The 27,763-nt window shown below is 38.1% G+C and overlaps 1 protein-coding gene across 10 annotated transcripts in view; it reads right to left on the bottom strand.

Annotated features, from left to right (window-relative positions):
• The window catches only part of UTRN (utrophin), a 610,574-nt gene that overhangs the window by 417,933 nt on the left and 164,878 nt on the right, over positions 1 to 27,763 (bottom strand). For all 10 annotated transcript variants that reach the window (XM_049902936.1, XM_049902887.1, XM_049902897.1 and 7 more), the window contains 7 exons: positions 27,292 to 27,411; positions 24,751 to 24,852; positions 21,558 to 21,665; positions 21,103 to 21,282; positions 19,652 to 19,821; positions 15,580 to 15,703; positions 13,460 to 13,547 (listed from right to left, as the gene is read on the bottom strand). In XM_049902936.1, coding sequence (XP_049758893.1) covers positions 13,460 to 13,547; positions 15,580 to 15,703; positions 19,652 to 19,821; positions 21,103 to 21,282; positions 21,558 to 21,665; positions 24,751 to 24,852; positions 27,292 to 27,411 — 892 coding nt within the window. The remainder of the gene's footprint in view (positions 1 to 13,459; positions 13,548 to 15,579; positions 15,704 to 19,651; positions 19,822 to 21,102; positions 21,283 to 21,557; positions 21,666 to 24,750; positions 24,853 to 27,291; positions 27,412 to 27,763) is intronic.

Genomic DNA, 27,763 nt, shown 5'->3' with positions numbered 1-27,763 from the left:
CGTATACTTTACCATGCCTCCTGCCCTCAAGCTGGATTCAGTGCCTGTCAATTTCCCTGCACCTGAGATAGGCCCAGCTGAGCACCCTGAGCCATCCTCCTGGTCTTGGAGTAAGAATAAATTCACAATTGGGGGAAAAGATAATTTGCCAGCTCCACTAACTGGGGGAGCTCAGGAAAGAAGGAGCTCCTATCTAGGCAAAAACAGCCTGTGGAATTTGAATACCTTCCGCCCTGCATAGACCTGTGTGGGCCTATTTCAGGAGAATAGGTCCTTGTTGGCAGGCTGTAACTGTTTCAGCTGTGCAGTGGAGAGGTGGGTGTTTGATATTTGATACCACTTTGCCTAAAACAGTGTCCTCACCTATCCACATCAGGGGCATGAGGACTGGTGGCTCCACTCAGGTCACCCAGCCACCTGTGACAGGGGTCCAAGGATAACTGGTACCTCCCAGTCCTTACAACCAAAACCACTGGCTGGCACGGTCCATCTGCAGAACCCACCCACCTGTACACTCTAGGGAACAGGGCTGTGCTTTCCTCACAGACGCTCGGGGAACGGTTCTCCACCCCCTCCCCCTTGTTCAGAGCATGACTCCCTGCTGCAAACAAATACCAGTACCTACACCAAACACCCCTGCCCCTCTAAGACTGTAGGACAGAGCCTACATCACCACATACCTGATGATCAACTACCTGGACACCTGAGCTGAATTCATACAAGAAAAGTGAATGGACTCCCAGACTGATATACCTGATAACAGCTCTAGCCATCTGGCGACAGGACGTTAGAGCTTCAAAGGTGAAAATAATCAAGCTAGCTCATTCAAGCAACCCATTTGGGCATATCAGAACAAAGAAGCTAGGATACAGTAAGGAAACATAAACTAATACAATAACTTACAGATGGCTCAGAAATGACAGTCATATCAAGTCACATAAAGCAACAGAGCATGATTGCCTCAACAAGCTCTCAAAAAAAAAAAAAAAAAAGAATCAATAGATCATTTGGAAGAAGGTGCCTTCCTGGAATTACCCGATGCAGGATTCAAAAGATTTATATACAGAACTCTTCAAGAAATCAGAAACGAGATTAGGAAGGAGATCAGGCAATACACAGAAAAGGCCAAGGAACACAGATGAAGTAGTTGAAGAAATTAAAAAGGTTATTCAAGAAAATAATGAAAACCTCAATAAGGTGCAAGAATCCATAGAGAGACAGCAATCAGAAATTCAGAAGATTGACAATAACAGAATTAGACAATTCAATAGAAGGTCAGAGGAGCAGAATTGAGCAAGTGGAAGGCAGAATTGGTGAGTATGAAGACAAAGCACTTCACACCAATATATTTGAAGAAAAGTCAGATAAAAGAATTTAAAAGAATGAAGAAATCTTAAGAATCATGTGGGACTCTACCAAAAGAAATAACCTACAAGTGACTGGAGTACCAGAACAGGGAGGGATAACAGAAAATACAGAGAGAATTCTTGAAGATTCTTGGCAGAAAACTTCCCTGATATCATGAAAGATGAGAAGATATCTATCCAAGATGCTCATCAAACTCCACATAAGGTAGGTTTTAAAAGCAGGTCACCAAGACATATTATAATCAACCTTGCCAAAACCACAGATAAAGAGAGAATTTTCAGAGCAGACAGGGATAAACAAAAATTCACCTACAAAGGACAGTCAGTAAGAATAAACTCAGACTACATGGCAGAAACCATGCAGGCAAGAAGGCAATGGGATGGCTTATATAAAGCATTGAAGGAAAAAACTGCCAGCCAAGAATCATATATCCAGCAAAACTGTCTCTCAAATATGAAGGTGAAATTAGGATATTTCCAAATAAATAAGTTTAGGGAATTCGTAAAAACCAAACCAAAACTACAAGAAATAATAAAGGGAGTTCTTTGGTTAAAGAAGATCAATAATATCAGGTAATAACCCAAGGCTGGAACACTGGACAGAGCAATCAGATGTCAAGCCAAACAGGGAAATCACAAAAATAAATCAAGGTTAAAAAAACACTCAAAACAGGGAAACAGTGATGTTATTATGTAAAAGAAGACAACATTAAAACAATAAAGAGGGGCTAAGAAATGTAATCATAAATTTTTCACATGGTGACGAAGACAAGGCAATAGGAAGAAACAATAGGTTTAAACTTAAAAAAAAATACAGGTAAATGTTAGGGTAACCACAAAGGAGACTAATCATCCTACTCACCAAAATAAAATACAAGAAAAAAATAGAGACTCAGCAGAAACAAAATCAACAACGAATAAGAGGTAAAGATAATATATAAAGTATTGAGCACAAAAAATTAAGTGGGAAAAAGAAACTATAAACAACACACAAAAAAGACATCAAAATGACAACACCATACTCATAAAAAAAAAAAAAAAAATACTCATACCTATCCATAATTATGCTGAATGTAAATTGACTAAATGCACCAATAAAGAGACAGATAGTGGCAGAATGGATAAAAACACATGATTGGTCTATATGCTGCCTACAAGAGACACACCTTAGACTTAGAGACACAAACTGAAACTCAAAGGATGGAAAAAAAATGTATCAAGGAAACAACAATCAAAAAAGAGCAAGAGTGGCAGTATTAATTTCCAATAAAACAGGCTTTAAAGTTAAATCCACCATAAAGGACGAGGAAGGACACTATATAATGATTAAAGGGAAAATACACCAGGAGGATATAACCAAAACCAAACCCAGGGCCATCGAGTCAATTATGACTCATGGTGACCCTATAGGACAGAGTAGAACTGCCCCATAGAGTTTCCAAGGAGCGCCTTGCGGATCTAAACTGCAGAGCTTTTGGTTAGCAGCCATAGGACTTAATAACTAGGCCACCAGGGTTTCCTCCAGGAGGATACTGCCATATTAAATACTTATGCACCCAATGACAGGGCTGCAAGATACATAAAACAAACTCTAACACCATTGAAAAGTGAGACAGACACCTCTACAATTACAGTAGGAGACTGCAACACACCACTCTCAGTGAAGGACAGAACATCCAGGAAGAAGCTCAATAAAGACACAGAAGATCTAAATGCCACAATCAACCAACTTGACCTCAAAGACATATACATAACACTCTGCCCAACAGCAGCCAAGTATACTTTCTGTTCTAGTGCACATGGAACATTCTCTAGAATAGGCCACATATTAAGTCATAAAGCAAGCCTTAGCAGAATCTAAAAACATCAAAATATTACAAAGCACCCTCTCTGACCGTAAGGCCATAAAAGTAGAAATCAATAACAGAAAAAGCAGAGAAAAGAAATCAAACACTTAGAAACTGAACAATACCCTGCTCAAAAACGACTGGGTGATACAAGACATTAAGGACGGATTAAAGAAATTCAGAGAATCCAATGAGAATGAAAACACTTCCTATCAGAACCTTTGGGACACAGCGAAAGCAGTTCTCAGAGGTCAATTTACATCCGTAAATGCACACATACAAAAAGAACGGCCAAAATCAAAGAATTATCCCTACAACTTGAACAAATAGAAAAAGAGCAACAAAAGAAACCCTCAGGCACCAGAAGATAGCAAATAATAAAAATTAGAGCAGAATTAAATGAAATAAAAAACAGAAAAAACAATTGAAAGAGTTAACGAGACCAAAAGCTGGTTCTTTGAAAAAACTAACAAAATTGATAAACCAGGGGCCAAGCTGACAAAAGAAAAACACAAGAAGACGCAAATAACTTGAATAAGAAATGAGATGGGCAATATTACAACAGACCCAACTGAAACTAAAAGAATCATACCAGATTACTATGAAAAATTGTACTCTAACAGATTTGAAAACCTAGAAGAAATGGATAAATTCTTAGAAACACACTACCTGCCTAAACTAAAACAAACAGAGCTAGGACAACTGAAGAGACCCATAACAAAAGAAGAGATTGAAAAGGTAATCAAAAAACTCCCAGCAAAAAAAAGCAAGCCCTGGCCCAGACAGCTTCACTGCAGAGTTCTACCAAATTTTCAGACAAGAGTTAACATCACTACTACTAAAGGTATTTCAAAGCATAGAAAAGGACGGAATACTCCCAAACTCATTCTATGAAGCCTGCGTATCCCTGATACCAAAACCAGGTAAAGACTCCACAAAAAAAGAAAATTACAGACCTATATTCCTCATGAACTTAGATGCAAAAATTCTCAACAAAACTCTAGCCAATAGAATTCAACAACATATCAAAAACATAATTCACCATGACCATGTGGGATTCATATCAAGTATGCAGGGATGTTACAACATTAAAAAAACAAATAATGTAATCCATCATATAAACAAAACAAAAGACAAGAACCACATGATTTTACCAACTGATGCAGAAAAGGCATTTGACAAAGCTCAATACCCATTCCTGATAAAAACTCTCAGCAAAATAGGAATAGAAGGAAAATTCCTCAAAATAATAAAGGGCACTTATACAAAGCCAACATCCAACATCATCCTAAATGGAGAAAGTCTAAAAGCATTCCCCTTGAGATCAGGAAACAGACAAGGTTGCCCTTTATCACCACTCTTATTCAACATTGTGCTGGAGGTCCTAGCCAGAGCAATGAGGCTAAATAAAGACATAAAGGGCATCCAGATTGGTAAGGAAGATGTCAAAGCATCTCTATTTGTAGATGACAGAATTTTATACACAGAAAACCCTAAAGAATCCTCAAGAAAACTACTGAAACTAATAGAAGAGTTCAGCAGAGTATCAGGATACAAAATAAACATACAAAAATCAGTTGGATTTCTCTACGCCAACAAAAAGAACATCGAAGAGGAAATAACCAAATCAATATCAGTAGCCCGAAGAAGATAAAATGCTTTGGAATAAATCTTACCAGAGATGTAAAAGACCTATACATAGAAAACTACAAGACACTACTGCAAGAAACCAAAAGAGACCTACATAAGCGGAAAAACATACCTTGCTCACGGATGGGAAGACTTAACATTGTAAAAATATCTATTCTACCAAAAGCAATATATAGATACAATGCAATTCCGATCCAAATTCCAATGACATTTTTTAATGAGATACAGAAACAAATCACCAGCTCCATATGGAAGGGAAAGAGGCCCCAGATAAGTAAAGCATTACTGAGAACGAAGAACGAAGTGGGAGGCCTCACTCTACCTGGTTTTAAAACCTACTATACCGCCACAGTAGTCAAAACACCCTGGTACTGGTACAACAACAGATGCATAGACGAATGGAATGGAATTGAGAATCCAGACATAAATCCATCCACATATGAGCAGCTGATATGTGACAAGGGCCCAAAGTCAGTTAAATGGGGAAAACAATAGTCTGTTTAACAAATGATGCTGGTGTAACTGGATATCCAAACCAAAAAACCAAACCCGTTGCCGTCGAATCAATTCTGATTCATAGTGACCCTATAGGACCCAGTAGAACTGTCCCATAGAGTTTCCAAGGAGCGCCTAGTAGATTCAAACTGCCGACCCTTTGGTTAGCAGCCGTAGCACTTAGGCACTACGCCACCAGAGTTTCCAACTGGATATCCATCCGCAAAAAAAAATGAAACAAGACCCATACCTCACACCATGTACAAAAACTAACTCAAAACGGATCAAAGACCTAAATATCAAATCTAAAATGATAAAGATCATGGAAGAAAAAATAGGGACAGCCCTAAGAGCCCTAATACATGGCATAAACAGTATACAAAACATTACTAACAATGCAGGAGAGAAACTACATAATGGGGAGCTACTAAAAATCAAACACCTATGCTCATCCAAAGACTTCACCAAAAGAGTAAAAAGATCACCTACAGACTGGGAAAAAAGCTTTTAACTATGACATTTCGGATCAGCGTCTGATCTCTAAAATCTACATGATACTGGAAAAACTCTGCTATGAAAAGACAAATAACTGATTAAAAATTGGGCAAAGGATACGAACAGGCACTTCACTGAAGGCGACATTCAGGTAGCTAACAGATACGTGCGGAAATGTTCAGAATCATTAGCCATTAGAGAAATGCAAATCAAAACGACAATGAGATTAGATCTCACTCCAACAAGGATGGCATTAATCAAAAAAACACAAAATAATCAATGCTGGAGAGGATGTGGAGAGACTAGAACACTTAAACACTGCTGGTGGGAATGTAAAATGGTACAACAACTTTGGAAATTGATTTGGCGCTTCCTTAAAAAACTAGAAATAGAATTACCATACGATCCAGCAATCCCACTCCTTGGAATATATCCTAGAGAATTAAGAGCCTTTACACGAACAGATATATGCACACCCATGTTCACTCCAGCGCTGTCTACAATAGCAAAAAGACGGAATGAAAGAATGAATAAATAAATAATGGTATATTCACACAATGGAATAGTATGCATCGATGAAGGACAGCGATGAATCTGTGAAACATTTCATAACATGGAGGAATCTGGAAGGCATTATGCTGAGTGAAATTAGCCAGTTGCAAAAGGACAAATATTGTATAAGACCACTATTATAATAACTAGAGAAATAGTTTCAACAGAGAAGAAAATATTCTTTGATGGTTAGGAGGGGGGGAGGGAGGGAGGGAGGGAGACAGGTTTTCATTAATTACATAGTAAATAAGAATTATTTTACATGAAAGGAAAGATAACACAATACAGGCGAGGTCAGCACAACTGGGCTAAACTAAAAGCAAAGAAGCTTCCTGAATAAACTGAACGCTTCGAAGGCCAGTGTAGCAGGGACAGGGGTTTGGGGACCATGGTTTCAGGGGACATTTGAAGTCAACTGGCATACTCAAATCTATTAAGAAAATATTCTGCATCTCACTTTGGATGCTAGCAAGCGGCCATCTAAGAGGCATCGATGGGTCTCAACCCACCTGGATCAAAGGAGAATGAAGAACACCAAAGACAAAAGGTAATTATGAGCCCAAGAGACAGAAAGGGCCACATAAACCAGAGACAACATCAGCCTGAGGCCAGAAGGACTAGATGGCGCCCAGCTACAACCAATGACTGCCCTGACAGGAAACACAACAGAGAACCCCTGAGGGAGCAGGAGAGCAGTGGGATGCAGACCCCAAATTCTCATCAGAAGACCAGACTTAATGGCCTGACTGAGACTAGAAGGACCCTGAAGGTCATGGTCCCCAGAACTTCTGTTAGCCCAAGACAGGAACCATTCCCAAAGCCAACTCTTCAGACAGGGATTGGACTGGAAAATGGGATAGAAAATAATACTGGTGAAGAATGAGCTGCTTGGATCAAGCACACACATGAGACTATGTGGGCATCTCCTGTCTGGAGGGGATATGAGAGAGCAGAGGGGGTCAGAAGCTGGCGAAATGGACACGAAAATAGAAAGTGGAGGGAAGGAGTGTGCTTTCTCAGTAGGGAGAGAGCAATTAGGAGTATATAGAATGGTGTATATAAATTTTTGTATGAGAGGCTGACTTGATTTGTAAACTTTCACTTAAACCACAATAAATATTTAAAAAACAAAAAAAGATCATCTACTTTAAAGAACAGAGCAGGGGGAAAAAAATCACTATTTTTACTACTGGCATCTTAAAAATGTGTCTTATATTTTCCATAGAGGATGTTCATGAAAATAGTAAAGTTGTACATAACCATAAGTTTTATCGTAGACCTTCCCTTAGTGGAAAATCAAATCCTTAAAATTACTATAAGAAGCTATGGCAAATCTGCAAAGGAATCTCCATACTCTAAGAAGAGCATGCATGATGAAAGGATGGCCTTAACGTTTCTACTATTTGAGTAGGAGGTGATACAATACAGCTTTGTAAACATATGCAACCAAAACCCAGGGTAAGGAGAGCTCAAAGAAAAAAACAGCATATAAAACAAAAGATCACTCATGATTCACAGATTACACGACTTTAGAAATTTCTATAACACACTGTACCCACTGAAAACTAGAAATGCAAGCAGGACATGGCATAGTTTGAATCTATCTCCCACGGCACATGCTGGAATCCACTGCTCACCATCTCACAATAATAGAATATGAGACCAAGGCAAAACCAGAACATCACAGTCCATGTTCAATTACCCCTGTTAATGGGGGTCATAAAACAAATCACCATTTTCCTGACAAACTCTCTGAAGAGTGGAGATACAGGATCTGCTTATGCCAAGTCATTTGCATTCTATGTGGACAAAGAAATAACATCAGCCTTTCCAACAGCTACTTTATCTTTACATCATGAGCAATTTATGCTAAACAAGCAAGACAACTAAGCTGGTTAATAAAATTCTAAGATGGGAAATTATGGCAGCTTATATGAAAATGGGCAAAAGGTACTAATTTTATAATACTAGGCAAGCTGGACAAATTTCTTTCTGTTCTTCCCTTTATTTATTTGCTGACAATGTTTCATGGTCCATTCATCTTGCCCCCTCAAACCAATTCTCAAAAATTTAAATCATCCTTCTCTAAGCCTGAGATATTGTAGGCTGGATTTGTGTCAGTTAACGATCAAAGCATAATTGACATCTAAAAAAAATGAAAGCTGTTCACTACCTTTGAAAATAATTGTCTTATTTCCAGAGGTGCAGAGTTATAAATTTCCTATTTTTTTTTTATAGAAGACCCAAATCTTAAACCGTAACTAGCCGAAAGCCAAGTCAATGGCATAGCATCATATTAATTATCTAAAACAGACAAAACATAACAAAGTCCTGCCACTTATTCTCACTTGACTGACACTTTAGAATATAGAGCTCTATTGAAACCAAAAGAAACGTTTACAAAACAGAGGACCATCAACAAAATCCACAGGCTTAACAACTTGTAAAGCCACGTTATCCAAGGGCCCAACTACTCTATTAGTTGAAGATCTCCAGAAACAAGACAAGCTTAATCAAGAAAACCAGGTAGTTGTATCCCTTAAATTCAAACAAAACAGGTTATTTCATTTTTTTTTAATTTTTATATGCCATATGAGACATCACGAAAGTTAACAAATGCACAAGGCAAAAAGTCCTACCAGATTTGATATGAGGAAAACAGTGCCATGATTATTTGAACACATGTTTTACTGAAGAATTTGACATTTATCTACATTCAAGAAGGAACAAATCTGTCTTGGAAGAAGTACAACCAGAATGCTCCTTGGAAGCAAGGACTGCAAGACTACATCTCACATACTTTGGACATGTTGTCAGGAGGTATCTGTCTCTGGAAAAGGACATCATGCTTGGTAAAGTAGACAGTCAGTGAAAAACACAAAGACCTTCAATGAAATGGATTAACACAGTGGCTGCAATAATGGACTTAAGCATAACAAGGACTGTGAGGATGGTACAGAATGGGGCAGTGTTTTCTTTCTATAGTACACAGGGTCGCTATGAGTTGGCACCATCTCGATGGCACCTAACAACATTTACATTCTTACCTAGCCAGACACTAGCCAAATTACACTGTGTAAAAACTTCTCTCTACATTAATTATCAGTGTTCCTATATTTGTTTCAAATTTCTGGGGGAAAAAATCATACCACTTATGCTTTCATTTCTGTTCAACATTTCCGGTTTTATAGTAGTGAGAGAATTAACAGCACTAACCACACATAGGGAGCCCTGGTGGCACAGTGGTTAAGAGCTATGGCTGCATGTCCTATAGGGTCACTAGGAGTCGGAATTAACGGCAACAGGTTTTAACCCCATGTGGAGGGGTAATACGCAACACTATAAAAATTAGAATGGATAAAACGGGGAGACAATGCAAAACAGAGAAAAACATTTCTTTATTCCCTCACTAGCAAAAGGCAGAAACCCTCCCCCTCCCCGCCCCAATTTTTTTTTGTTTTTTTTTTTTTTGAGCAAGTTAAACTGAGAACACACAGAGTCAGTTTCTATTTACTGCTCTTCCTCCTGTTTATGGGCTACAATTTTCTGGGCCTTTTCCAGGTTTCATAATTTTCTGGTAAATAATGGTTACTTTAGATAATATAACGTGGCAATTCTAGAAATCAAATTCCCCTTCTTCTCCAGGTCTGTTGTTATTGCTTGTTGGTGGTGGTGGTGTTTACTTTTTTAATGACTTTCTTGGACAAAAGCTGTCCAAAAATTCCGCCTATTCAGATCAATGCCCCCCATTTCCCAGCTTCCTATGCCTATATCATAAATGTTTACTAACAGATAGGTCTTTTAAATAGAATCAGAGTTCTCTAATGAATACATTTAGGTCCTACTAAAGATTTTTTTTAAAAAAAGGTGATGCAAAATACAACAGATTTTTATGAAATTAGACAAGGGTACATTAGGTCACAAGCTTATTACCGTATTATAAAACCACATCCTATATATTCCCCAACAGTGACTTGACCTTTCCAAGTGTCCTTTCCCATGAGCTCAATTTCCTGACATCTTTTAGGACCTGCCTATTCATACCGTGATCTTATCAAGCAAAAGCTATACTCAGCTAGTGGGAGTTCCCTCACCTTCTAGAAGAGGAAACAGAGGGATTATGTGACTTGCCCAAGGACACAAAGCTAGAAAAGGGCAGGAGAACCCAAGGTCTCAGATTTTCCAATCTGCTACTATTCTCAGTGTCATATATCACCTCTTATGACCTTCTCCCCTAGATAGTCTCCCTCTTCCCTCCCCCACCCAACCATCAGTCTTAGCACACTCATTCTGCCACAACTACTAAAAGCTGGCAGAGAAAATGGTGATCAAGTCAGCAGGCAAGCTCTTGAAGTTACCCTACATTCTCACCAGACAAGAACTGAGTCCCAAGGTATCTACAAAGTTGCGGTAAGGAACAAAGATCTACAACTGTTTCACTGGCGTGAATTCATTAAGCAATTTATTAAAATTACGGAAGGCATCAGCATTTCAAGAGAAATTACAACGGCCCTGAGTCTCTGGGTCTCTTCAAGTAAATGCTTGAGAGAATAATCTCAAAGTGGGGTGTCCACACCCAAGGGTAACTAACAGTCCCCTAGATGGGGTTTTTAAATAAAATACTATTTCTACTGATCTTGTTTTTTTAAAAAAGAAAAGAAATTCAGCTTTACTTATAATTAATACACATATTGGCAATAGCACATTTGCATAATTTTAACATAAATAGGCATATACTGGGGTACCTTCTCATAATCCTTTTCCTAATACACAACAATTTTTAAAAGGATGAAAGCAAAATAATCTAAGTTTTTTTAAAAAATCAGAACAGTGGTTTCCTAAGGGGAGGAAGGGTGACTGACGGGAAAGGAACACCGAAGAACTTTCTGAACCAAAACCCAAACCCACTGCCGTCGAGTCGATTCCGACTCATAGCAACTCTATAGGACAGAGTAGAACTGCCCCGTAGAGTTTCCAAGGAGCACTCGCCTGGTGGATTCAAACTGCCGACTCTTTGGGTAGCAGCCGTAGTACTTAACCACTGCACCACCAGGGTTTCCAAGAGCTTTCTGAGGAGATGGAAATGTTCTAAAGAGTGATAGGTATGTGCAGGCTACAAAGGTGTAACTGTTTGTCAAAACTGCATAACTAAGTTTAATGCATTTCAATGTAAGTAAATTTTACTTCAAAAAAAAACTGTAAAAAACATAATAGTAGTCATAACAACAATCAAGGGGATGAGGAGTAGGGAGGCATAGATAATTCAAGAATTGCAGAATACTGTTAATTATGAAGTAATTGGTACAAGGAGCTTCATTATATTATTCCATATGCTTCGTATATGTTTACATTTTCCACAATAAAAAATTAGAAAATAAAGATGTTGGACACTCTTGTTTTGCAGACTCTTGTCAAAGTGATATTCATAATCCTGCCTTAGGTATGTGTGACTTGTATCAAAGAGAACTACAGCAGACCTCTACAGCAGTTACTATGACCAGAATTAGAAGTAGGCTTACTAAAAATGTCTTTGCAGGCTACACCAAAGAGAGACTCGTATGCACAAATGCAGACCAGTAATATTAATATCTAGACTCATCTGGAGCACAGAGGGCTACGGGAAAAAAAAAAAAAAAAATTCTAGTGTGGGTAAAAATCTCAAACACAAGTAACACCTTCTCAAATTTATTTTAAAAATTCCTGTAGGGAATTAATGAAATGCACTGCAAGTGATTAAGAATCAAATAACCTTAATGAGTTTATCGCAATACAGCATATTTGCAATGTTGCCAAAGTAGCTTTCTCATGCCACCTCATCCAAAAAATATCCCCAGTGCGTAAATCTCAGGGTATGAGATTTTAAAATCTTGTACACCAGAGGATTTTTACCATTCTACTGAATTATCAGAGTTTTAGGTTCTGACCCCCATACAAAAGCAGAACAACTTTGCTTTTACCCATTTTATATAATCATTCTCTGCATAAGATTTCATTTGGGAAAAAAAAAAAAAAAGATTGTGCTGCCTTAAAAAAAGGGTTGAGAAATGCTTTTCTAGCAAAAGAGAGTTGTTGTTGTTGTTGTGATTGGGTACTGTCGAGTCAGTTTCAACTCACAGTGACCCCATGTGACAGAACAGAACTGCCCCATAGGGTTTTCCTGGCTGTAATCCCTAAGGAAGCAGATTGCCAGGTCTTTCTCCCACAGAGCTGCTAGGTTTGTTAAAATAAATATCTGATTTTTGAATTGTAAATGTTATTCAGTGATACTACGTAAAAAAATTGTCTTATTAAATTCAGGGACCTTGGGGACCATGGTCTCAGGAGACATCTAGCTCAACTGGCATAACATAGTTTATAAAGAAAACGTTTTACATGCTACTTTGGTGAGTTGCGTCTGGGGTCTTAAAAACTCGTGAACAGCCATCTAATATACTCCACTGGGTCCCACCCTGTCTGAAGCAACGGAGAAAAAAAAAACCAAAGACACAAGGGAAAGATTAGTCCAAAGGACTAATGGACCACAACTACCACAGCCCCCATCAGACTGGGTCCAGCACCACTAGAAGGTGCCCAGCTACCACCACCAACTGCTCTGACAGGGATCACAATAGAGGGTCCCAGACAGAGCTGGAGAAAAATGTAGAACAAAGTTCTAACTCACAAAAAAGACCAGATTTACTGGTCTGACAGACACTGGAGAAACCCCAAGGATACAGTCCCCAGGTACCCTTTTAACTCAGCACTGAAGTCACTCCAAAGATTAGACAGGCCCATAAAACAAAACGAGACTAAATGGGCATACCAGCTCAAGGGCAAGGACAAGAAGGCAGGACGGGACAGGAAAGCTGGTAATGGGGAACCCAAGGTCGAGATGGGGAGAGTGCTGACAAGTTGTGGGGTTGGCAACCAATGTCACAGAACAATATGTGTATTGTTTAACGAGGAACTAGTTTGCCCTGTAAGCCTTCATATAAAGTAAAACAAAAAAAGGATAGTAATAATAAAAACAATTCTGACCACCTTCCCCAAAAATTAATTAATTAAGGGTCTTACCTTTTCTCATTTGCTCCAAAAGGATTTGTCCGGTTTGGCTTAATTCATCCAGTTTAGGGCTTCTTTCTGTCTGTTCTTTTTCTAATTCCTGAAAATAAACTCCCAATATTAGAATATTGCAAACTATCTCCTCTACATAATGTTGACGGTATTTTAAGTTTATCTCTCTAATAAGCCTCCCACATTCTTTTTAGGTACTTCAATGAAAGTTTACCAAAGAGAATATTAAAATACTAATCTGTACAATTCCAGTCTATTCTCCAGAACCCTAGAGATGAATAAACCTGAAAAGGTAAATTCAATCAAATGATGATCACAAACCCACAGCAACTATAAAACCTGGGTTTCTTTTATGAGAAAAATAATTCTACACTGTAATTACGAGGGGAAACAGTTAAAATTGTGTTTGAAATCTAAGATATCCGTTCACATGTATAACCCAAGTATATGCCACACCATAAAAATAACTGTGAACTTTCTCCAGAACTTTTCATCACCCCAAATAAAAACACTGTACTCAATAAGCAGTAATTTAATGAGTTCTGGAAATAAATAGTAACGATGGTTATACAATTGTGAATGTACTTAATGCCACTGAAATGTATACTTAGGAATGATAAATGTGGTTTATGTATATTCTACCACAATTAAAAAAAAAAAATGGCCGTCACCTGATCGGATTTACGGTTTAGGAAGCTCACCCTGGCACAGACATCAAGGCACTATAACCGTTTAAGGAGAGAACGGCAAACAGTGGCAAATGCTGCAGAGGAAGCTGGTCTGACGAGAACTCAAATATATTCTTTGGATTTGGAAGCCAAATGTGAGTGATGACCTCAATAGGAGCAGTTCCAGTGGAATGGTAAGGCAGAAATCAGTCTAAACTTCTCATCTAAACATTGAAAGTTGGCCAGGGCCTGACCTCTAATCACCTCTCCAACCTTAACTCTCTACTATTTTATACACACGCCAAGCACTAAGTAAAATAAAATATTTGTTTCACAGATCACACTACATTTGCCCATCTCCATGTCTCTGTTTTCGGATTCCCCCTGTCCGGTGTGCCCACCCACTCAGCTGGACGTACCATCCTCCTTCAAGTTCCAGCTCAGCACCTCCTGGCCTGTGAGGTAGAGGGCTTCACTACTATTCAGGGACAACCGCAATCCTGGTCTCCTCTCAGTTTCTACAGTAGCTACCAATTCCTTACTTACATCACAGACACTCATGCACATCCTGTGTTTTTTAACTGTTCTCCAAGCTCTTGGAAGACAATTTCCACTGCTGATACATAAGCTCACACGGACTTGCACAAGGTGTCCAAAAATTTCAAGAAAGGATGAAAAGTGACTTAATGAACCTCAACAACACAGAAGTACTCAATCTCCTGTCCTAATTTTCAGTCACACACATAAGGGTACAAAGTAACTGAGCTAAGACTCCCTACACTCTCTAATGCCAAAAGCCAGATGTCGTGGAGTCAGCTCCAACTCATGGTAATCTCACGTGTTTATCAGAGTAGAACTGTGCTCCATAGGGATTTTATTTTTTAAAACTGTGTCTGTTCTCTGAAGAGAATATATTGGAAGAGTTTTGAGATTTGAAATGGTTCATTGTATTCAGAAAGCAAAAAACCTTTGGCATACACAAATTCATAAATTATTAGGTACCAGATTGGGCAGATATGGAGTCCCGGTGGTACAGTGGTTAAGAGCTTGGCTGCTAACCAGAACGTCAGCAGTTCAAATCCACCAGCCACTCCCTGGAAACCCTATGGGGTAGTTCTATTCTGTCCTATAGGGTCGTTATGAGTCGGAATCAACTCTATGGCAACTCTAAGGTAGATCTAACTAGTAACACATACTAACTGGATTGCCCTAGGAAGTGTTCCTTCCTGCACATTTCACTGGCTAAGGAAGAAAACAAAACCCTCCTCCACAATGGATCTTACAAGAGCTAGCTCAAATCAATGTGAAATTTACTACAATGCTCTAAAAGCTAGCTTATGGCCACATTTACTTTGCAGGAAGCTTTTAGATACCATCACATCTCTATGCCAATATCAAATCTAGCCTAATAAAATATTTTTTTCACTAGGATATAATTGTTTTATGTTTTACCTTCAGCTTCTTTTTCAGTTCTGAAGTCTCTTGTATCTTTTTATATTCTTTTATCTCTGTTGTCTGAATGGCAGTCTTGGATTTCAAAATCCAGTTCAGCAGCTCCGCACTTACAGCATCAAACCTGATTTAAGATTCAGATGTTACCACTGTCATTAATCTCCTTCTACTGTTTCACTTGGCTCAAGGACCAACCAAAACACCCATCAGGTATGTGTTTTTAAATACTCCCCAAAATGGTAACCCAGAAATATAGAAACCACACAAAATATTATAAAATAAGATCATACAATTAAAAATATGAAGACATATAATATTGCAATGCTAATAAATAAATAAAATTTTTCTAAATTTTATAAGAAATTACTTTTATTTTCATAAACTGGTGTGGACAACGAAAACCAAGCATGGTAAGATGATAACAGAAAAGAACAAGTACAAACATTCCTAAAGTTAATTTATTCTTCCACTCAATATGTAATGACTAAGCCTACAATATGCCAGGCACTGTGCTGGGCTCATGATATGAAAATGAACTAGACACAGTGACAGTCTTAAGGAGTTTTCAGTCTAGTAAGGGCTACAGAAGATGACAGGTGGCAACCAAAGAATTTACTAGGTGCTAAGTGCAGGAATTCATCGGGGGGACTCCTAATCCAGTTAGGAAGGGATGGTTTCCTAGAGAAGAGCAGCATGGTGCGTAGGAGTTTTCCTGGCAGAGGAAGTACAAAGGAAGGATGACCACGCTTTACAAAATGCAATTAGTTGGGGGTTGCTAGACTAGCAGAAAAAAAAAAAAAGGCAGGAGGGGTGATTGACAGGCCAAGAATCATACGGACCAGTTACCAGACAGTCTGCAGAATACATGAAGGACTTTGGGCTTAACTGACCGGCAATTAAGAGCCAGCGAAGGGTTTTAAACATAAGATAAAAAAAAAAAAACTGTTGCCATGGAGTCAATTCCTACTGATAGCGACCTAAAGGACAGAGTAGAACTGCCACATACAGCTTCCAAGGCTGTAATCTTTATGGAAACAGACTGCCACATCTTTCTCCCATGGAGCAGCTGGTATGTTCAAACCACCAAGCTTTTGGTTAGCAGCTGAGCGCTTAACCACCGCACCACCGGGGCTCCTTATTGACCATATACCAGGTCCTTTTCTAAGTGCTTTGTACATATTATGAACTCAGGGGATTCTCACAACAACCCTATGAATTATGTACTATCATTATTCTATTTTAGAGATGAAGGGATTGAGCTCACAAAGCTTTTATAACCACCCAAGGTCACAAAGGCAATAAATGGTAGAGCTGGGATTCAAACCTGGGTGGTCTCCTACCTATATACTCTTACCTATATCCTACCCACAAGGCTTCTCAAAAAAATTTCTGAGTACTTTAAGCAGCAACATAGGTGGTTGTTGTTGATTCTTTTCAGAAACTTCACTTAAAATGTTTCTAGTGAATTACAAACATTTGTCTTTTCATCAAGGTAAATTTTTCTTGTATTATTTGAGGGATTTTGTGGCACTCTAGAAAATACCCAGGGGTCACAGTATCGCTCAAACAGTGGCATACTTCTCCAATCATCTTAAAAGCAGAGTTCTATTTAGTCTTTCAAAGAGGCACTCCCTCAGAAATCAAGCATTTGAAATGACCTTGGAGACTCAGTCGATTTCTGCCTTTAATATGAGCCAAGAGTGAGGCGGCAGCTACAAAGCATCAGTGATGTCAGGCTGCATTAACAGACATCCAGCTTATAGGAAATGAGTGCCCCACTATACCTTGAGCTGCTAAAAACCACCACCAGCAGTACCAATAGAGAGGAAAGGGAAACAAGCCATCATTTATTAAGCAAGTATTATAAACAAAGCACTACACGAAGCAGCTATTTGAGGCTCATGACTAGTGTACTCAGGCACTACATTTCAAGACAAGCTAATAGTGACTTCTACAGCAGACTGAAGATATTAAAGGATCTGGAAACCATGTCACGTTCTTAATCGTGGTTAAGAGCCCTCTGGATTTTATGACAATAGAAATTGGAATATGAAAGCTATCCTCAAATTAAAGAGGTACCATAAAAAACAAAGGTGATGTGACTCTATATTGCTCCAGAAAGCAAAACTAGCACACAGGTGTTGAACTTTAAGGGGGCAGAGTTCGACTATATAAAAAATAAGCTTTCTAATAATGAGATTGAACTGTTTTTTACTATAATAAACTGATGTGCTCAAATCTCTATTTATGCAGGAATTAAGCAAAGGAATCTTTGCTATAGGCTGAGTTACTGCGGCACTCACACTGGTTGTCCACCCAAAAGACACCCCCCCACACACACCCCTCCTTTGCTGTTTGAGTACCCCGGACCACAACGACAGAGACTGAAAATGTTCCTGCACCCAGGGTGTGGTCCAGTGTTTGAATCCTGGCCAGTGACACAAGAGGGCAAGTTTGCTGAGGTCTTCTGAGAAAGGCCTTTCTCCCTGATTTAAAAAAAAAAAAGGGACAAGTGTAGGAAAACCGCCCTTCCTGCCTAAAAACCAAGTTATGCAGGGAGGTAATGCTGAGTGCTCCCGCAGCAGCTTGGACCATGAGACAACAAGCCTGAGAGTGAAAGTCAGCACACTGAGGATGGCGGAGACTAAAGATGGTGAGATGCTGAGCCACCATCCCACTCAAACAACCCTACCTCCAGACTTCTCGAAATGTGAGATAATAAACAACTTTATTACTGAAGTCACTTTGGGTACAGCATTGCAGTAGAATTCACCCTATACAACACGGCTGTGTTGAAATTAAGATTTACCGTTATGCCCCCTAGGCTTTACAAGCTTCCATGCTTCCAAAGGCACAAAGTCAGCACTGAAGAGACACGTACAGCACAGTGCCTGGCAGACAATGAGAACATGATAACACGCTAAAATTAACATCAGAAGCAGCTTCCTCCTATGAGGCCTTGGCTCCAAAGGCAAAGGGTTTCTACAACCAGGGTTTCTACCACCTCGTTACCAACAGGAAAATCATTTGGGAACACCGGAATCCTGCCCAGTCTAACAAAAATGAAACAGGGGAGCATACCATTTTCACTCAGGTCCAAAATAATTACCCATTTATGCAAAAGTTGGGATTCTATTATTAAAATAAATAAATAAATAAATAAACACTGCCGTTGAGTCGATTCCGACTCATAGCAATCCTATAGGACAGAGTAGAACTGCCCCACAGGGCAGACCGCCATATCTTTCTCCCATGGAGCAGCTGGTAGGTTCGAACCACCACCTTTCCTTTAGCAGCTGAGTGCTTAAGCACTGCATCACCAGGGCTCCTTCTACTATAAAAAGGGGGAGAATGACAGTATGACTCAAGGGCCATTTTAAGGATTAACTGCTATGGTGCATTTAAAAGGTACAGTACCTGGCAGACAGGGAGAGCCTAGCAGAGCACCTGACATTAGTAGAAGTTCAATGTAGGTTAGCTGTTATTATTCTTATTATAAAGAGTCTGGGTCTTCTTATATGCCATTTATGAAAAAAGACATTTTATGCCAAAAATGGATCTTATAAGCCAAAACAATCTGTTAAAGAATCTGAAAGGTAAACTAATGAAAGAAAGAAAGCATAAAAAAAGACTATCAGGGAAAATAAAGCAAAAAGGAATTACTCTCTGAGCTGGGTTTTGCTTCTTTTTTTTTTTAATAAGAAGACTGACAAAGAATAAGGAGATCTATCGAAAGCAAAACTGTCAGAGTTGTGAATAGTGAACAAAAAAGTAAGTGAGGGATCATGGCTGATTGTATCATTCCAAGGCAAAGGGAAAAGGAAAAAAGTTTCCATCACACAGTTCTCCACACAGAATACAGAACAAATAAAATTCCTGAAGACAATTGAGTTGCTTCGCTACTGGGAAGTAGACTATTCAGAAGATTCGGGTGCAGCTGAGTGGTTTAGTAGCTGGATTTGCATAATAATAATAATAGCTGTGTCTAAATTTGCATATGATTCATGAGTAGTACAAGATAAGTGCCAATTACTGCAATATTGGATTTGGAAAATTCTATATCCATTCTCACTTTTTCTTAGCTTCCATATCCACGTGGATCTGTCTCTTCTTTGGGGGAGGAGGAGGAGGCAGCTCTTGCTTAGACTTTTTTGTCGTTACTTGTTCTCTTATGCGAACAGTCTCCAAAAGGTCCTTCTGAGGAATCTGGGACATCCCCAGCTTTGCTACAGCTTGAGTCACCTGAAATGAAATTGAACCAAAGCTGTCATTTTTTAATGACAGTATTATGGGGATATAATTTACATATTATAAAACTCTCCCTTTTAAAGCGTACAATTCACTGAAACATTAGCATAGTCACAGAGCTGTATAACCATCGCCACTATCTAATTCCAAACATTACCATCACCCCAAAAGAAATCCTGCGCCCATTAGCAGTCACTCCCCATTTCTGACACTCCCCCAACCTGTGGCAACCACTAACCTACTTTCTGTATCTATGGATTTGCCCATTTTGGACATTTCATATAAGTGGAATCATAAAGCATGTAATCTTTTGTGACTGGCTTCTTTCACTCAGCGTAATGTTTTCGAGGTTCATCCATGTTGTGTTAGAGCATCATTCTTTTTTATTCCTGAATAATATTCCTTTGTATAGATATAGCATATCTTGTTCATCCATTCATCAGTTGATGGACATTTGAATTATTCACTTTTGGGCTATTATAATTAATACTGCTATGAACATTCATCTACAAACCAAAGTTTTATTTTGTATAAAAATGACTAAAATATTTTTAAGATGCTTAAACAACAGATACATATCTAAGCGTTACCATTTACTATTATAGGTAGAATTGTGTTCCACAAAAAGGTTTCTCAAAGTCCTAATCCCCAGGTACCTGTGAATGTGACCCTTGGAGGTAAGATCTTTGCAGATGCAATTACTTAACATGAGGTCACACTGTAGGGCAGCTCAAAATCAGCGGTGTCCTTAAACAAAAATATGAGAAGAGATACAGAGGTGGAGAGACAGAGAGGAAAGACAGCTATGTGAAGAGGGAGGCAGAAATGACAGTTATGCTGCCACAAGCAAAGAACACCTGGGGCTACTCGGAGCTGAAAAAGACAAGGATCCTCCACTAGAACCTAGGTAGAGAATATGGCCCTGTCAATATCCTGAATTCAAACTTCCGCCTCCAAAAATATGAGAGAATACATTTCTGTTGTTTTAAGCCACTGAGAAAGCAGCAATTTGTTAAGGCAACCATAGAAAACCAATACAGTTACTAAGGATTATATTCCTGGATACCAATCAATTTTTAAAAGATCTATTAAATTTTATTTTAGAGAACTAAAGAAGATTTTCACTTGGCAAGTTTTCAATTTTACAATAAACCAGGTATAAGAACCAAGTTTTTAGTTCACCTGCTACTCTTTTATTTCATAATTAGTAAAACCAACCCAAATACTTTAAATTTTTACACAATGGCACAACATATTATTCAAATTGAAAGATACCTGGTTGGAGGAATCTTCTAGTCTCTGAACTAGAGAATCCCATCTCTGAGTCAGTTCCTCTGAGTCACTGTTGATCTTCTTAGATGCCTTGGGATTATCAAGTAATTGACCCACATCCTGGCCAATTTCACTTAACTGATCCAGTGCTTGACGCTTCATTTCCATGTCTTCTTTCAAAATCTAATATTTCAGATATGTATTAGATGACTTCCCTTTATCTTCCTGTTCCCCAATTGGAAAATATAAACTTGTATATTTTACAGTAAAATTAACATGACATACAGTTCACTAATGCTAAACTCTAAGACCCCTGCTTTTAGATCTTCACATGGTACCATTCTTGTGTTAGCTAGGTAATGAGCCATACTCTGCATTAACTAAATTGTATCCACGCCGCTGAAAACACTTAAAAATAACGAGCTTATGACATGGACACTGACAACGACATCACTCACAGCCAGCCGTCGAATACTGATGCTTAGTTCCTTCTGGTCTTTGAAGTTACTCGTCTGGACTTTATTTAAAGCCTCTTCTTTTTCAGTTAGCCAAGCTTTCAACAAGCACTACAAATAATAAGAAAAATTAGAAATATATGGGGAATCATTTGGAAATTCAATTTAATCAAGCTCAGAAATCTCTAACTTTTATTTTGTTAAAGGCTTTGCCTTTACCTGGGGATAAAAAGGATCTCAAACACCTAAGTCTGAGGCATGAATGACCCAAAGACAACTTCCTTTAAAATATTATCCCTCTTGGATTTGAAACAGATCAACGTAACATTAGCCCCATACCTGGGTAACTAAGCCTAATTCCCAGGAACGTGTGTGATTTTAAAAGGCTAAAGTCAACTATTCACGCCTTCAAAAAATCCTATTATTACTCTCTAGAATTTTTTTTTTTTTTAGAAGCGGAAGAAAAGCCCTGGTGGCACAGTGGTTAAGAGCTCGGCTGCTAAAAAAAAAAAGCAAAAGGTAAAACAATTTGAATTCGCATGAAACTGCTCCTTGGAAACCCTATGGGGCAGTTCTCTGTCTTATTGGGTTGCTACAAGTCAGAATCGACTCGACGACGACGGGTTTAGAAGCAGAAGAAAGCTCAGAGATTGCTTTGTCTCAGGCTCTCATTTTAAGGAGGAAGGAGATAGGGATCACTTGGCATTAGCGGCAGAGCCAGATCAAATATCCACATCTAAAGACTAATGGTATTTCCACTGCATCATGCAGGAAAACCACACTCCTGTTCAAAGTTCAAAAGCAATTTCGTATGTCCTATGAAAACCCTGTGGAGCACAGCTCTACTCTGAAACACATGGAGTTGCCATGAGTCGGAACTGACTCAACATCAGTGGGTCTGGTTTGGTTTCCTTTATAATTAAAGGAGGTTTGAGGATGGTCCAAAGTCAACATAAAGATATTTAAATTTTATTAGCCAAGGATATGTGCTTTTTAAGGTATTAGTAATAGAGGCAACCTCAAAGGAAGGGTAGACAGTGGAAGCATTGGGATAATCCACCCCAAAATGTAGTCTCTACCGCAGAAATTCTTTTCTTTATAGTTGGGGGGGAAATCTTGGTCCTATATTTGCAATGGAATCAATTCTTTCTCTGATCTTTTTATTCATAAAGTTATTAAAGAACTATTCCTTGACATTATACTCCACCAAGGAAAAATGAAGATTTAAAAAATCAAACATAAATATGGAGCTTGCCCTCAGTCCAGTAAGACTAAGAAGCAAGGCACATAAATAACTACAGCATAAGACAGGAAGCACAGACACTACAAAAAAGATATTGTTAAAATGCCACGGTAATTCCAAAGAAGGAGAAATTATTTCCAGGGGAAGAAAGGTAGGGAGTTCATCAATGACTTCGTGGTCCTTGATGGATGGGGAGGAATTAAAAGTGAAGAGATAGCTAAAAAGACAATCCAATGCAGATGCAGTATCTTAAACAACATACATTTACCCTTTAAAAAAAAAAGAAAACAACTATGAGGAATCTACAAAGCGCCGAGCACTGGGAAGAGAGAACTGAAAAAGAGCGAACCAGCAGTGTTCTCGCTGAATTGACAATTTAGGGATGGGACACAAACAAGAAAAAGAGGGGTTTGAGCACTGGGTATATGGAAGGATACAGGGAAAATTAAGGTTGGAAAGGTAGGCTGGAGTCTTTTATGGAAAATTCTGCACGCCACACTTAAAAGTTGGCATACGCTGCAGAAGTCTGGAACAAATTCTCAGAGTCCATTTCTAAGTGTATTAAACCCTCTGCAACTAAAGCTTGAAAGATTTTTAAATTCAGATGCAGTTTATTTGGTCTCAATCCACACGACAGCAAATTAGCTGTACATTTGGTACCAGAGTTGGCTTCAATTCTACAGTTTAACAAGATTTTTTCCCCCGTATCAGCCATAAAAAGTAATACAAAGGTCAGTTTAACGCCTTTAAAATGATACAAGTAGCCAAAATAATAGCCACTTCCTAGGTTTTTTGTTTGATTGTTTTAATTTACAAAGCTTAACTTGCCAAATGTTTATTTTACTCTGCAGAAGAGTAACCAATGCTTTCTCTAATAATCAATGTCTGTTGCTGACATTTTTAAAGTAAAATATTAACTGTCCTATGCAACCCTTTCGACTGAATACAAGATTCCAAGCAATTGTAAATATTTGTAAAGTGAAATATAAATATTTCAGAAAACAGAATCAGGTCTGTTATGTGATTCTTAATAAGAAAATTCTAACCAGAGATTAGGGCGGGAAGTGATTAACAATTTATAGTTGGACAAATTTTGCGACCTACTTTTAAAGATGTACCATCTGCCACCATATTTAGTAAACCACACAAAGTATCATACACTTGTTTTTTTCCTTCTGAAAAGAATATAGTTGCTTTTTGTGGGTGGAGTTAAAATGCATTTAGAAGAATCAAAATGGACACTGTGAGATGTGGGAATAGAGTATGTTCTTATTTTCTAAGCCACAACTATTCAGAATTTTGCGGGAAAAGTTTTGCTTATTTGTATTCTATTTTGATGGCTACTTTCCTGGAAGGGTGGAGCGTGGGCAAAGGACCACCACTCTAACTGGAAAATTAAGGTCACAGTTTTGCAGCATACATTCTTTCACTATAGTGACCTTTAGCAGAAAAAATATATTATTAACAAATTGTTAAATCAATAGCTTGGCTAAAAAATATTCTTTCATTAATTTCCAAACTTATCCTAGTTAAAATCAAGAAAAATCCATGAGACTCTAAGATTAAAATGTATTAAGTGGTTCATTTACTCACCATTTATTGAATACAAACCATAGGCTAGGTACTCCGTGATTCAAGTCCAAACACATTACCCAACACAAATTCAATAATCATAATGCCACACAAATCACGAAAGATAACTAAAGATTAACATTCTCAATAATAAAGCCAGATCAAATTAAGTGTTATTATGATGGAGCCATGTAACATGAGCTCTATTAACTAACTGCATGATCAATTACAAAATGGATAGAAATCTGATTTTTTAAATAAGTACTTGTATATTTTCCTTTCAAAGAAAAGTAACCAAAGCAACATTATTCTAATATCATTAATTAAAAATGGGTTGCTTTTTATCATCTATCTTGCCCATTATGGATAACAGTTTCATACCTGTTCTTCCAATAACTCTTGCCACAATATATTGATTTCTTGTAACCTATTCCAACGTTCTTCAGTCCAACGGCATACTGCTGTCCAACGCTCACCAAGTTTCTAGGAAAGGAAGAAACTTTCCTTTGTCAATACAACCATAAAAGATTATCAAGATTCTTAAAGAAATCTATGACTTATACTGCTTTTATTATTATTATTATTACAGAGTAGAAATTATAATATACATTTTTATAAAAGCTTGCTTTTAAATAACCTGTCCAATCCTATGGCAAGGAGCCTTGGTGGCACAGTGGTTAAGCGTTCAGGTGCTAACCAAAAGGTCAGCAGTTCGAACCCACGAGCTGCTCTGTAGAAGAAAGGTATGGCAGTCTGCTTCCATAAAGATTTATAGCCTTGGAAACCCTATGGGACAGTTCCACTCTGTCCTATGGGGTCACTACGAGTTGGAATCGACTCAAAAGTAACAGGTATGGATTTGGGGGCTTAATCCTATAGCTTTATAGATGAGAAAAACTAATGTCCATAGAATTTAACTGGTTATTTCACATTATATAGTTATAAAGTAGCACAACTTGAACTCTATACTTTATCTCTTGATTTCTAATTCCTGCTCTTTCCACTTCATTGTCATTTTTATTTAGAAATAATATGAGAATTTGACATTTTTGCATACAGCTTCAAAATACAGCAAATATATCTACTTGTTATACTTCAAAATGTTCAGGCTATAGTCGTTTAAAAAAATAATTTCAGTGCATCAGTTGTTTCTTAATCACCTTTTATATGCCAAGAAAATTTTCATTTGTAGTACCAAAATTATAAAAAAAAAAAAAATTAACCTTATAAAAACCGTTAACTATGAAAGAATTTCAGTAAAACAAAAGGATTAATTGATTTTATTGCTTACAGTGCATAATTCAAAAAAAATGCCACAAAAATCTGCAACAGAATCTTATAGATGTTGGCAGTATTACATTTTTTTTAAATCATTTTTCATACAACTTTCAAAAAAATCACTTTATTCCAATTTTATAAATAGTGATTAACAGAGGTTAAATTTTATTCCTATATTATTTATATGTGAACAAGTACTATTTAATTCATATTTTAATCTTTAATACTAGCATAAGCTTTTAATAGTGGAAAGCGTAGAGACCTTAGTGCCAGAAGACAGGTCTCCAGCCTCAGTATGACTGCTCCAAACAGTTAACGCTCTTAGCTGCTAACCAAAAGGCTAGATTTTCAAGTTCACCCAGAGGTGCCTTGGAAAAAAGCCCTGATGGAGCAAGCCACTGAAAACCCTATGGAGCACAGGTCTGCTCTGACACACATATGGTTGCCGTGAGTCAGAATTAACTCTATGGCAACCGATTGGTTTTTACTGAATCTCAGGAAGTTCACTTCAACTCTCTGCATTTCAGTTTCCACACTGTAACAGGCAAGACAGGAATATTTACTTCTCAGGTTACTATAATAAAAACTACACCTCACCAAAGTCTCAGAAACAGGGGCAGAATTTAAATGTTACAAAAGAAAAAGGATTTCGTATGTTGAAATTATAGTCTTTGAAAGTGACTAGAAACCATAAATTGGCAACGTTGTATCAGGCAGTCCAGCTACTATTCAAATGAAATACCAATAAATCTCCTTATAAGCCCTTGTAATAGACACATCACAGCCTTTTTGCAAAACGAAGCCATTTGCTGGAGTTCACAAAGCTGCTGATAAAATTCACACACTGACTTATCAAAGAAACAGGAATATTAAATCCTACTCAGTTGCAGTTCTTAAACTTGAGTATGCATATAAAGTTTTTGAAGTGTATATCCACTGGGCCCTGCTCCTAAGGATTCAGGTCTGGGTGGGGCTGAAGAATCTCTACTTCAACAAATTACTCAAGTAATTCTCAGCAAGAGGTCTGCGGACTTCTTGCTGAGATCAGTTCCAGTGCTTCCAAAATCTTATTCATATTGTTATGCACAAGGAAACGGGGGACTGCAACCAGCCCCACCCCTGCACCCAAGGGTTGAAATGAATGAATCATTATCTGGGTGCTCCTCCAGTCCATTCACTGTGACACTCCAATTGGGAAGTTATGACACAAGGTAGGTTATTCTACCCTTCTAGATAAACATCCTTCTAGAATGGCGCAGGACCAGATTGAGTTTTATTCTGTTGTACATGGGGTCACTATGAGTTGGAACGGACTCAAGGGCACCTATCAACAACAACAAGAGATAAAGAAAGGGAGTCCTTGGGTGGCCCAACCGGTTAATGGATTCAAGTCAACCCAGGGGCACTTCGGAAGACAAGCCTGGCAATCTACTCCTGAAAAAGCAGCCACCGAAAACCATACAGCACATAGTTCTACTCTGAGACACATGGGGTCACCATGAGTAAGAACTGACGTGATGGCAACTTGTTTTGTACTGGTTTCGATCAACAATGAGACAAGGCATAAAGAGTAGGGCCAACATGTAATCAGATCTCAGACCACAGGTCCTACAGGATTATATAGGAATCCTATGGGATGCTTACCTGTAATTGATCTTCTAGAACAGCTGTAGCACTCTCACCACTGTTTTCATCAACAATTACCACCATGTGAGTTAATGAATTTACTTTCACCTGTTCAGTCTCAAGATCGTTTTGCAAACTCTAGAGAAAAATTAAGATAAACCATTATTTCCACTCTTCCACGTTTACCTATTTAAAATCCACTCAGTTGTCAATAGTAATTAAGGATACTTAATGACGCATTGCATTTAAATTTCCAATCATTACCCTAAATGCTCTACTAATGAAATAAGCCCAGTATACATCTTTACATTTCATTATGAACCAAAGTACTTTGAAAATGCAGTATCATAACAGATTGCAAATGGGACATATAATCCCTTATTATTCCAAATCCTAGTAAAAAAAAAAATGCGTGTGTGTGTGTGTAGCATAAATGAATCAAGTGTCTATACTAGGAATTAGGATAAGAGTGTAGAATTGGTAAGTCAAG

Source organism: Elephas maximus, chromosome 1 (assembly GCF_024166365.1).
Source record: "Elephas maximus indicus isolate mEleMax1 chromosome 1, mEleMax1 primary haplotype, whole genome shotgun sequence".
NCBI classification, from domain to species: domain Eukaryota; kingdom Metazoa; phylum Chordata; class Mammalia; order Proboscidea; family Elephantidae; genus Elephas; species Elephas maximus.
Note: the sequence above shows the minus strand (reverse complement) of the source record. Positions and strands in the feature narration are given on the sequence as shown.